General features: G+C 37.0%; 1 protein-coding gene across 2 annotated transcripts in view; it reads right to left on the bottom strand.

The window, feature by feature from the left end:
• The window catches only part of Med23 (mediator complex subunit 23), a 45,207-nt gene extending 32,012 nt beyond the window's left edge, over positions 1-13,195 (bottom strand). The window contains exons 1-11 of one of the 2 annotated variants that reach the window (XM_070010486.1): positions 13,029-13,195; positions 12,425-12,456; positions 12,170-12,257; positions 10,208-10,332; positions 9,014-9,125; positions 8,179-8,277; positions 7,313-7,414; positions 6,693-6,762; positions 5,018-5,130; positions 2,500-2,595; positions 1,947-1,964 (exon numbers count right to left, since the gene is read on the bottom strand). In XM_070010486.1, the coding sequence (XP_069866587.1) occupies positions 1,947-1,964; positions 2,500-2,595; positions 5,018-5,130; positions 6,693-6,762; positions 7,313-7,414; positions 8,179-8,277; positions 9,014-9,125; positions 10,208-10,332; positions 12,170-12,257; positions 12,425-12,456; positions 13,029-13,067 (894 nt within the window). In that variant the 5' untranslated portion in view covers positions 13,068-13,195. The remainder of the gene's footprint in view (positions 1-1,946; positions 1,965-2,499; positions 2,596-5,017; positions 5,131-6,692; positions 6,763-7,312; positions 7,415-8,178; positions 8,278-9,013; positions 9,126-10,207; positions 10,333-12,169; positions 12,258-12,424; positions 12,457-13,028) is intronic. The other variant, XM_070010487.1, reaches the window with a different exon arrangement.

Genomic DNA, 13,195 nt, shown 5'->3' with positions numbered 1-13,195 from the left:
GAAAATGCAATATGGACAGGTCTTAAAAAGGTTTTTAAGCTTTAAGTAAATTATTGCACTGCCAGAGAAAAGATAAGAAAGTATAGTACAGGTTATAGTTCCGCAATGATAAAAAGATGTGATAAGATGGTTAAGTTACTTTTAATCATGTACTTTTTATACTGTGCCCTCATTTTGTATGCTACCTTCTAGGTCAAAATAATATATGAAGACAATATATACTCTTCCCTCTACAAGTCCCCTCACTAGTTAGGCTATGAAAACAATTACTGATGAATTGTGAAATTTTGACAATGTTTACACTACAGTGGGACCAATACTAATAATGTTCTGTCAGCATTTCCATTATAAACTTTATTTTTTATGGATTTATGTCTTAGTCATAAACTTTTTGTATGTTGAAACTTATTACTGAAATGATCAGAAGTACTCTTCTTGGAGTCAGTTTGTCAATTTCCACTTTGCGAGCTGCCCCCCCATAAGTAAAAAAAAAAAGCTATCGATAACTAACAATGTCTGGGGGAAAGTACTTGCAGCTCTAGTAACTATGTGTACATTTATCCAGCAAACTGAAAAAATACTGAGTCAAGTATGACTTGAAAGTTCATTGTGGAAATAAGTTTTAAGACATGGCATGAAGCATTCTTCCAAAGTTAGCTAAATACTTACCTCTAACTCAAGTGAAAGTTGGTAAGAATTAATGACTTGGTTTTTAAGATGTTAAAGTGACAGATTCTATGAGGTAACTGTCAGATAACTCTAGTAGTGAAGCAGCTTCAGTTTCACATGTACAAAGGGTTTTGTCCAAACAAGGAAACTTGGTATATTTTTCAGAAGAAAATAACTCAAAATAATAAGAGATACTGCTTCTAGGGTGAGGTTTGGCATGCAAAGTTTCAACACTGAGCAAGTTTTATGGCCAAGCTATATGTCCTTAAAAATAGGGCTTTATAAATGGAAGCACTGGCACAACCTTCACTATAGTATTGCAAACAGTAACGCTATTTTATGTAACCTAGACAAGAACGTCTTTTTAAAGTCAAAAAGGTGCTCTATTTTAATATGCTGGGCTCAAAAATTTTTAAGAAAAATAACTTGGAACCACTATTTTGCTTAAAATCTCAACGGTCAGAAGTCCTGAAACAGACTTGGGACTATATAAGAGTTTGGCATACAAAGTATAGCCAGAGTGTTTTTTCCCCTTGCAGTAAGTGAGCTGCAACTGAGAAGAGTTCACTCTAGGAGGACACATCTGGCAAAGACTGACAAAGAAGGGTGTTTGTCAAGAGGTGTGGGGTCACCTAAGAGCATGACATTTCATAGTCAATCCCCAGGTTGCCAAAAATCCTTCCCTGTATAAAGCTTACCACTCCAACTTTTTAAAAGCAGCGTATCTCTATTAAAATACTTTCTTTTCTTTTCTTTATTTCTGTTTTTAATTTGTCTTTGTTTTAAGGCAAGGCAATGTATTTGTTGTTTACCTTGTTTGTCTTCATTGTATGGAAAGTTAAGAGGCTACAACTCTTTCCATCTGTGAACATTCCATCAGGCTAGCTTAAGCTCTAAAGTATAAAAAACGGTAAAATGGAGTGGGAAGAAAAACAGCCCATCAAAAAGTGACAGGCTTCACTGAGTGCCAGGTGTTGTCTCTCTTAAAAAAAAAAAAAGTGAAAAGAAAAAAAAAGGAAAAAAACAAACACCAAAAAAAAAAAAAAAAAAAAAAAAAACCACAAAAAAAACCCAAAAAACCAAAAACCCAAAAAGAAAAACCATCCACCAAAAATAACTCTCATATCCCAAGAAGAAATTTTTTAGTGGCCTTGGTCTCAGCATGGTCCTGCCAATTTCAAGCCCCGACCGTACGCGTACTCTCTAAATGGAATCAGTGGTTACAAAGCGGCCAGCGTATCGTTAGTCACAATACAACAGTAAGGTTGTGGACATACCTGAGCAATGTTCAAGGTCTAGAGCATTGGAGGATGGGCAGGGCAAGACAGGACAGAACAAAAATAAAGGAAGAAAAAAAGAAAAGACAAAACAGTGACTATGAGGCCAGCCTCAAGGAACCCAGAGTCAGCATAAACCCTCCCACATGTTAAACCACCAAAAACACACACACACCAAAAAGGAGAAAAAAAGTCAGCATCGAGGCCACAGTGTAGATACCAAGGGTTACAAAAATAGACACCCAAGCAAAAAAAAAAAAAAAAAAAAGTATGGTTAAGTCATGTGTAGGTTTCTCTGGCAAAAGGTATACTTGAAACTGGCCTTATAGAAAAAAAAGCAATGCAAAACAAATCAACTTTAAAAATACTTCCTTTTTAATTAAACATTCTTAAAGCAATATATAAATGATAGAAACAATACATTATTTAATGAACTATATACTAAAAGTCATCAGTCTTTAACTGTTTTGCTCAGTTAGCTATAGCAAAGAAAAGAGAAAAGAATAGTGCAGATTCTATGCAGATTTTATTGGTTTCCGGCATAGTACAGTACCTGCTTATTTAAACCTAGCATATTGCAGACCATATCCCTGGAATAAGGCTGCTCCAATACATATCTCAACAAAGCAGTCTGTGGTTCAAACAGATCCTTTAAAGAAAATAATAAAAAATATTATGCTTCAAGATCAACATAAATGTTAATGCAAATTATTTGAAATTGAGATTAAAAAAAATCTTCCAAGGTACTTATTACCTTCCCATAGTAGGCAGAATCTAGTGGAAAAAAATAGGATTTTAGTACTTACACATAATCTATTCCCACCCCTCATTTGAAAACTGAGGTGAAGAGATTTGTTCAAGGTTATATACAAGCAAAAAGACATGAGAACCAGATCTTTTCATCCCACTTACCCAGTACACTTCTTACTTTTTTCTGAGACCCTAAAATGTTTACATCTTTCCATATCAGAATCGCTCTCTAAAATGTCAACTTTATTGTGTCAATTTTAAAGTACATGAATACATACTTTTTTTTTTATCATATGTGATCATAGTTCTAAGACATACAGAAGCTTCATTAAAATCTTTGCTTCCTTTCTGCAAAAACTTTTCACAGCCAATTTTCAACATCACTTCTAGGTCTACAAGTTCCGATAAACAAACTCAGTTTATAAAATAAAAAGAGGGTAAATGGGATTGAAGGGTGCTATACATGTGTACATGAATAGAGCACAATGAAACCCACCAAACACTGTTTATAAATGGGAGAAGAGGCTGGGTGCTGGTGGCTCAGACCTGTAATCAGGAGGCTGAAATTGGAAAATAGCTGTTCAAAGCCAGCCTGGGCAAGAAATCCTGTGAGACTCTTATCTTTAATTAACCACCAAAAAGCAAGAAGTAGAGCTGTGGCTCGAGTGGTAGAGCACTAGCCTTGAGTACAAAAGCTCAGGGGCAGTTCACAGGCCCAAATTTAATGCCTAGGACTGACACAAAAAAGTAAAAATAAATAAAAGAATGTCTTTCAGTCTTTACAGCCATTATATCTAAGTGTTAACTTGAAAGTTTATCCAATATATATTGAATATGAGCTGCTCAGTTCCTTATTTCCTGAACAGATTGTCAAAGTAGCTTTAATGGCACTTAAATGTATGAACGTACATAAAAGATAGTTATTTGTGTGTGTTCTTACCTGTGTTCATTTAGCTGGCTTATAGTTAAACCATATCAATTTAAAAATATTATCTTGTATTTATTAAATATATAAAAGATTTCATTCTACATTTATTCTAATTATTTCATGAATGGCAGGCAATTTTTGAGTTATTTTAATAGTTTCCTATTAATACATTACTTTTACTTCTATTTTCTTGGAGAATGTCTTGATAGTCTCAATGGAAAGTTTAAGTATAATTTAAAAAAACATTAGCTTTTTTTTAATGTGTCTTGGAAGGAAGGAAGGAAGGGAGGGAGGAAAGAGGAAGGAAGAGAGAGAGGGAAGGAGAAAAGGAAAGGAAGGAAAACATTATATGCTGATTATTTAAGGTAATATTTTAAATCTGGACTATTACAATTGTGAGGTCAAAACCTTACAGCCATTACTGCATTAAATTTCTTAAAATTCTTTTGTCTTTCTGGGCTCTGGTGGCTCATACCTGTAGTCTAAGCTGCTTAGGAGGATGAGATCAGAGGATTTGTGGTTTGAAGACAGGCCCAGTAAGAAAGGCCCAGAGACTCTTACCTCCTCCAATTAAAAACTGAATCAGAGTTGTGGTTCAAAGTGGTATAGCATTAGCCTTGAGCAAAAAAGCTCAGGGACACCACCTAGGCCCTGAGTTCAAGTCCCATGACTAACAAAAAAATAAAAATAAAAATTATTTTATCTTTTAACCCTATCAGCCTGTAGCCTCTTTCAATTCACCTCAGTTATTAGAAATGTTAGCTCTTTTCCTAGTTTTAATAGCAAAATAACTGGATGCATCAGTATTTATTTCAAGTACTAGTTTTAAAGATTTCTTAGATCATTTTAAAACAGAATAGCCAAACTATATGTGTTACATGGAACAAGAGCTAATTCAAAATATGGACACAGTTGTAAGAAGTGTAACTATATTCTCAAAATATCAATTCAATTAATAATTCTTACTAGTGCAAAGGTTTAGAAGAAGTGGTAAAGGAAGGAATTTCAAGGACAGTTACCAAGCACTTTCTTACAATGGTAAATATAAACACTATTTCCAAGTTTGTGGATGACAAATGAATATATAGCATAGGAGTTAAGAATGAAGATCCTGGAATCAGCCTGTGTTCAAAGCCTGGCTCTTCCACTTTTTAACAGTAAGAAATCAATGAAAAATGTTTTCTATGTCCAAATACTTTGCCAGGAGTGGACCACAAGGCCCACAAACCACAGGGTATATGTGGATTAGGGCATAGCATGAGAAATCAAATAATATCTTCTTTTAAAATTTACTTCTGCAGGATATAAAGAGGTGATCTGGCATCACATACCTTACAATCTAAGACAAAGAATATCTGAAGAATAACAAGGTTCATTACATTTAGCAACATACCTTATCATATGGTAGAAGGCCTTTCAAAGGAAAACGTAGAGTTGCAGGGTCCAATTTCCATGAATTACAAATAGCACCTGAGTTATTTACAACTGGAAGAAGACTGCAGCGACCTGTATAGATTCAAAATGTATTTAAATGTTTGTGATTACAGAAATGCCAGGTACTTTACTCATTCCATGAGTGTTTAACGAATATGTATTCTGAACTAGGCACTGGTTTAAAAATGTTTCAGAAATGTATTAATAAGACAAAATGTGGGAATTTCCTTTGACTCTACTTCTTCTAAATGGTTGAACACAAAGTTTATGTCTTCAAAACCAGAAAGTGTTGTATTTTGCCCATGTGTCTAGGGCAGAGGTCACCAAACTACAACCTGGGGGTCAAATCTAGCCTGCAATCTCTAGTTGTAAAAGTAGAGCTGAGTAGTGCTGTAGACTGTGTTGTCCACAAAGCTTAAAATATTTACAAGATAAAGTTTGACATCTATGATTTGTTAACTTGATAAATTTTATGCAGGATGACCCAAGACCTAAGATGTAATGCATATATACATATATACACACACATATATATATATATATATACATGTGTATATATATATATATATATATAAAATGTATTATATATAGATATAGCTATACCCATATATACAGGGAGAGAGATCCATCAGCTAACAAATCCAACTAATAAATTCTGTCACATATATGTCCCAGACACCCCATGCTCTTCAAATGAACTCAACATCATCCTTCTCAAAATCTGCTTCACTTCCATAATTCATCAAATCCACTCAGTTATAAACTAGACCACTCAGGATTACCTGTGTGTCATCTTCTTTAGCTTATTACTGTATATTCAGTGTCTAAAACAGCACTGGCATAAAAGCAGTACTCAATAAGCCATCTTTGAATAAATAGCAGTCTGAAGTCACTGTGATGTCAAAAATAATTGAAAAATATGTTTGGGCACTACAAAGACTATCAGACCACATGACTATTTTTTAAAGAACAAACAAACAAAAAAATAAACAGCCAGATGCTGTTTATTACAGGCGTGAGCCACGCCTGTAATCCTAGCTACTCAGGAGGCTGAGATCTGAGGATGTGATTCAAAGCCGCCTGGGCAGGAAAGTCCGTGAGACTCTTATCTCCAATAACCACTAGAAAACCGGAAGTGGCACTGTCGCTCAAGTGGTAGAGCACTCGCCGTGAGCTGAAGAGCTGAGGGACAGTGCCCAGGCCCAGAGTTCCAGCCCCATGACCGACCAAAAGAAAAAAAAAACTGCAAGTGGTGCTGTGGCTCAAGTGGTAGAGCGTTAGCCTTGAGCTGAAAAGCTGAGGGACAGTGCCCAGGCCCAGAGTTCAAGCCCCACGACCAACAACAACAAAAAAAAAAAAAAAAAGAGAAAGAGAAATGGAAGAGTAAATAAACTTTAAAGTGTTTCTAATTACCAGAAAACTCAACTTCTTCAGTGGTTTTTATCTGAAATTAGACCCATTTTACAGAGACAATTTTTTTTTTACACAAAGTACCTGAATACAAGACTACTATTATGAAGCTCCTACTCAATGACAGGCAACCAACACATGCATACAATATCATCTTTTAGCATTTTTCAAGTCAGATCACTAAAAAGTAGGTACAATTAAACATAGTTGAATTAAAATCCTACCACAAATGGAGTTTATCCTTGCTGTGGGCCTGAAGGTATCCACAAAGTCTGACACTAGGTTTCCAAGTAACTAAAAATAAAAGGAAGAAAATATATATATAAAAAAAAAATCAAACCTATACCTTGAATAGTGATTTTTTTTAATCTAGATTATATATATAAAGAATTAGTAATGCTTGGCATAGAACAATTCCTCAGCGATGAGTTCTTTTTTTCTTCCTCTAAAAGAATCAGTAAGAAATGAAAGAAATATACATATTATCTAAAGAACAGTATCCTTTTTAAAAAGGTAAGCAGTCTTTTTTTACTCATTTTAATGCCAGTAATGGGACTTGAACTAAGGGGCGTCACGCTCTCCCTTGGCTAGTATAACACTCTACTATTTCAACCACACCTCACTTCCTGCTTTTTGCAGTTAACCATAGAAGTCTTGGATTTGTCTGCCTGAGCTACGTGGAAAGTAGGAAATGTTACTCTTTCCTTTTCTATTTCTCTCTACTTTAACAGTGTTATAAGAAATCCTAACTAAAACCTTTTTTAAGCATAGAAACAAAAGATAAAAAGATATAAATTTTAAAATAAAAATTTCTACTAAAATTTGTGGAAAAGATAAAACATACCCAATGTGGAAGTTTTCCCTCAGGATACAGTTTCCTGATCTCTGTGACTGCAAAATAGGCTGGTAATAAGCAGGCATTTCTTTCTAAGATATATGCTATAACCTAAGAAAAACAAAAGAGTGGTGTTTTTCTTGACTAGTCCCATATATAAGATCTTTAAATACAGCAGAGGTAATAACAACTAAAAGGATATTAAAAAGCAGGTAATATTTTTTGACAAATGTTAACTGAAAGACACCTTCAGTTAATTAGGAGAAATAAACTTAAGAAATCTAATATAAGCCCACCTAATCTGCATATTTATTACTTGTGCTTTAGGCTGAGTTGTAGAAAAATGAAAAAATCAAAAGAAATTTTGAAAACAAAAAATTTTAATTCCTATGTTTTCTGTGGAGAATGTCTATCAGTACATTATTGTCAGCTGTGTTGAATCTTCCTTTTTATCTGTTGAGTGTTTTCTCTGTTCTTTTGTGAAAAATCTGCCTCCCCTAAATCAGCGGGTGCCCAAAAAGCAAGGTAAAAGTTAATATGCACAAATTAATGTTAAAGACAAAAAACTTTAGGTCTATTGCAGGTTGGGCAAAGATATAGGAAAAAAGGAATCACACATTCACAGGACAGTACTGAGCTCTGTGTATCGTAAGCACTCAGTTTTCCCTCAGCAGTGGTTTCTTTGGAAACATATACCCAGATAACAAGGTCTAGTCTACTTAAAAATCACATACACGAAGTAAGATGTGGGGTAATCTGTATTAAACAGCCTGAAAGGAAATGGAACTTTTTATGAATTATGATAAATTTAAAAAGGACCTCAACAAAGCTAGATTCAGATTATGATAAATAAATGTCAGAAGTGTATAAATTACCTCTTTTGCTGCCAGAAGCTGCTGTACAACTGCAGAGCTTACTGTATTAGGAATTGTCAGGATTTTCTCCAAAATCACTTTTAAGAGATCTCGAACACCCTGACATATGGGGAGGAAAAGATATAGTTGAAAACTAAATAATGTCCCCTGTGTTAGATATCTAAAGGTTTCAGGATATACTCTCTAAGCCTGTACCTCTGTTTTCTGGGTCAGTGTTAACATTTAAGTCTCTTACGCTAAAACACAAGATTCATGTTCCAAAACAGATGCTAAACAATGCTATGCAATGAGTAAACAAAGTCATTTATAAATACATTTTCTACATTCTCTCAAACATTTTTAGTCCTTAAAACATTAGTTTCCATTGTTACAAAGACTCAAAAAAGCTTAGAATCGTATTGGAACAGGACTTGGATAACCTGAACTGTGAGTAACACCTATTGGAATAGGACTTGGATAAACTGAACTGTGAGTAACACTATGAAGTTTTCTGGCAGAAGACTATTTCTACTAGTTCTTTTTGGCACATCCTAACTTTATTCCCCTTTGTCATGTAATTTCTCCAATGTTTTCAATGAGTTATTGTGTCAATCATTTCTATGTATCTCTCAGTAGCTGTACTATTTGATGGAGAAAAAAATTTTCACCTCCATACACATTTAGAGTATAAACTATATGATCAAGCTTGGTGAAAGTAAGGACACACAAGGGGAAGAATAATCATCAAGAAGCATACAGATAAGCAGATGGCACTTAGTGTTCTCTAGCTTGAATATATATCCTAAAAATTTTATCATGTCTGAAAGAAATCACCTTTATAATTAGAAAATAATACCTTGTAATCAACTCCTCCAATTATTTTCCGGACCAGCTTAAATGTTAAGGCCCAAAGTTGTGTTCTTTCCCATTCAAGAGTGTCAGAGTTTATCAAGGATTCACAAACTATCCTAGAAAAAAAAAAAGGAACACTCATTCCAGTTACAAAGTAGACTTTTCACGTACTCTAATAATAGCTAACATCTGTGTACCCTGAGCATTACATTTATCACAACAATGTTTGTTTCCTGTATTAATGAAACATACTTAGATCTGTATGATATTTTACTTCATTTTTTTTTGCAGTATTAGGATTTAACCCAGGACTTCATTCTTACTAAGCAGGTACAATGCCACTTCAGTCATACTTAGTAGCCCTTCTGACTTGTTATTTTTCAAACAGTGCCTCATAGTTGGCATATGATCCATTTCCCTATGCTTCCTGCAGAGTTGGGAACACAGGCAGGAATGATCATACCTGGCTTCTTGGTTGTTATGGCATCTCCCTTTTCCCATGGCCTGGCCTCAGCCTGCGATCCTCTGTATCTCTGCATTCTGAGTAGGCAGAATTACAGGTGTGGACAACCACACATGGCTAATACTTTATATTTTCTACTTGTATAAATGATCAAACATCAAGTAGAAGGAAATTAAATTTAGTTATCTTTTACTAGAAAGAAATCTATCAAAAACTTTTGAGGAAATACTGTCTATCAGTTGGTAGCAGACTGTTTACCAAGATAATTACAGTGAGATTTTTCAATACCACATACCTTTCTGAAATGTGACACTGACTGATACTCACCTACTAGAAAAGGATCTATCTTATCTTTTCTTAAATCTTGGCAGATGTAAGTTATGGCAAAAATGGTGAGGGTTGACTTCCTGCATAGACATTTTTTACAAGCTTTCTCTTGGACTTCATCAAGCTGTGAGAAAGTCTGGGCCACAAGGTAAGGGAACTCATAGTGGTAACTGGCTAAGAGTCCCTGGGAATGCCCAGACGAATGCATGAGTGTGGAAGACTTGGTCACAACTCTTGCCTTTCCCACCTCAGATTACAGTTACACCAGAGAATACTGAAAAAGATACCCTTCAGCTCAGCCACTTGAAGAGACTCACTTCTTTTCTCATTCTCTTATAGTTGTACAACAGCCACCTCACTTGTTTCCCAACAGTTTATAGAGAAGAAAATACTCATCATTAAACATACCTGGGTGGAAGGACACCGGTTTCAACTGCCATTGCCAAGCAATCATAAAGAAAAGATATCCTCTTAGGACTATGCTGGCCATGAATAAATTTAACAATCCATTGGATGCATTGTTCATGAGACTCCTGGAAAATTTTTGAAAATGGCTTCATTTTAGGTCTAAAGTTACATTTTATAACTAATAAGTATCTAATGTTATACCTTGAGTACAGTAGACCTTTTGTTCCGATGGATTTATTTCACAGACTGCTGGTGAGGAAAGGCCTCAACTGCTCAGAATATACAGGGTTTAACACTGTAGCACACATACTTGATTTGTTTTCTTCTCATGATGCCACCCAACTTGTGCTAAAGACATGAGGCTTTTCAACAAATCTAAAATTAAATACTTTATGTGCCCCCTTTGGTTTGGGAGGATTATTAAATCTTCTACCTTGGTTTTGAGAACATTATTCACTTTTATGGGAGGCATACTGTTATAAAATTAAGAGCAGAGATGTAATAACATGGAACTGGCAACAACTTTGCTCTGGAATTCATGCATGGGGATTCAAAAATTATAGGTTTTGCAATTTCTTTTGATTTGAAAAATTTACTATTACATCTGACCATGACAGGTCAAAACATGTCTAAATTTATGAATAAGACAAATTTACTAAATATTGAGACAATGAATAAAATACTTAAAATATGAGTGAATGAAAATAATTTCTATAAAAGCAAGATAAAACATTTCAGATTTTTAAGAGGGTGCTGGTTGGCTCACACCTATAATCCTAGCTACCTCAGGAGAATCATGGTTTGAAGCTAGCCTGGACATAAAACTTTGTGAGACTCTATCTCCAACTAACCAGCAAAAAGCAGAAGATAATGCATTATTGCAACACGAGGTCTTCAAGAATCACTTATTTTAACTTTTTTTGTGGATGTTTTCTGATGACTGTTCTTTGTTAATGTATACTGCTCTTTTCCCTACTTTTTTTTTTCTTTTTCTTTTTTGGGTCCGGTCGTGGAGCCTTAACTCTGGGCCTAGGCGCTATCCCTCAGTTCTTCAGCTCAAGGCTAGCACTCTACCACTTGAGCCACAGCGCCACTTCCAGCTTTTTTCTTTTTGCTTATGTGGTGCTGAGAAACCAAACCCAGGGCCTCATGCATGCAAGGCAAGCGCTCTACCACTGAGCCACCTTCCCAGCTCCCCCCTCTTTTTTTTTGTCAGTCATGAGGCTGGAAATCAGTGCCTGGGTGCTGTCCCTGAGCTTTTGCTCTAGGTTAGTACTCTACCACTTTGAGGTACAGTGCCACTTCTGGTTTTCTGGTGGTTAACTGGAAATAAGTCTCATGCCTGGGCTGGTGTTGAACTGTGGTTCTCAGATCTCAACCTCCTCAGTAGCTAGGATTATAAGAGTGAGTCACCAGTGTCCAGCTTCCTTTCCTTATCTTTTTTTTTTTTTAACTATGTCTTTGGATTCTTATTACAGAAACTTTGTATTTTTGTTATAATATCTTTGTACATTTACCCTTATCTTTAGTTTCTTCGTATCAAGGCTGTGCATGTTCATTATTAGAACAAAAATGAGATTTTTATCTTTTACAAGAGAAGTCTAGCACAGCTGTTTTCAAATGTAACAACTCAATCAAGATTTGATGAAAAATTATTTTGTATAATCTAATATGGGTTTCTTAAAACCTTTTCCTACTGTACTTTCACCAGTTCGAATTCACCATACAGTTTCTCCAATGAAGTACACAAATTACAATTTAAGCCTGAATAAAAAATGGTGGCCATTTTATTTCATACTGTCTAAAAAATTTTAACAACATCAAAGATTATACATACGTATGCTATATGATATGTATATCTAAATATATATTGGTATATATGTATATATATATATATACACACACCATATATATTTATGAAGAAGGGCATAAAAATCATCTGCTGAACCTATTCATGCTCACCTGAGAAAGGCCATTCCAAAACTGTCTGAAGGCCGATAAACAGCTAATCAGTTTCGTTTTCTCATCTTCAGGCGTATCCATAAACATGCTATAACAACAAAAATCACATTATTTGCCATCCGTGTGTGAAGGCTAATTAAACATAGCCAGGATATTATGGTCTTCCCCCGCCCCCAACCCCACAATACTAACAAAACCTTACAAAGAGATAACCAACCTCCTAACACAAAAAAATCCTCTATCCGTTTTACTCACCCGGGGAAAGCCTCTTCGATGATTTCTGTTTTCTGTCAAAATAACAACAAAAAGGCATAAACGATCTTTTTTTTGGGGGGGGGGGTTGTTTTGTTTTCAAATGATGGGTTCCCCTGGATTAACATTACAGAGGCATGGGGGGGGGTAACAAGTCACCTCTCATCTAATCAGCAGCAACTCACAGAACTATCGAAGCTGCCCCCCACCACCCCCTGTCCCCCCAAAGCTAGACCTGGCCGGGTGGGTGCAGGGCGGAGGCGGCCTGAACCCCGGCTCCGGCCCCCCCCCCCCGCCGATCTCCCCCGGAGCTGGACCTGGCCAGGGCGGAGGCGGCCTGAGCCCCGGCTCCGGCCCCCCCCACCCGATCTCCCCCGAGGGGGACCTGGCCAGGGCGGAGGCGGCCTGAGCCCCGGCTCCGGGCCCCCCCCCGATCTCCCCCGAGGGGGACCTGGCCAGGGCGGAGGCGGCCTGAGCCCCGGCTCCGGCCCCCCCCCATCTCCCCCGAGGGGGACCTGGCCAGGGCGGAGGCGGCCTGAGCCCCGGCTCCGGCCCCCCCGCTCCGAGCCACCCCACCCCGACTCCGCCCGCCCGCAGCTGCACTCACCACCACCTCCTCAAAGATGCTCTGCAGTTGCGTCTCCATGGGTACCCACGGCCCTCCCGGCTTCCCCCGGCCCCCAGCGGTAAGAAGCGGAGGGGCGGATCACCGGGAGGAAGCCGCCACTCTCTCGCGTCGCTTCCGTTCCTTTCCCTCAACAGCCCGGCAACGCA

This window comes from Dipodomys merriami, unplaced genomic scaffold, assembly GCF_024711535.1.
Source record: "Dipodomys merriami isolate MVZ:Mamm:240054 unplaced genomic scaffold, mDipMer1.0.p SCAF_8, whole genome shotgun sequence".
NCBI lineage: Eukaryota > Metazoa > Chordata > Mammalia > Rodentia > Heteromyidae > Dipodomys > Dipodomys merriami.
This window is presented reverse-complemented; position numbering and strand designations above follow the sequence as displayed.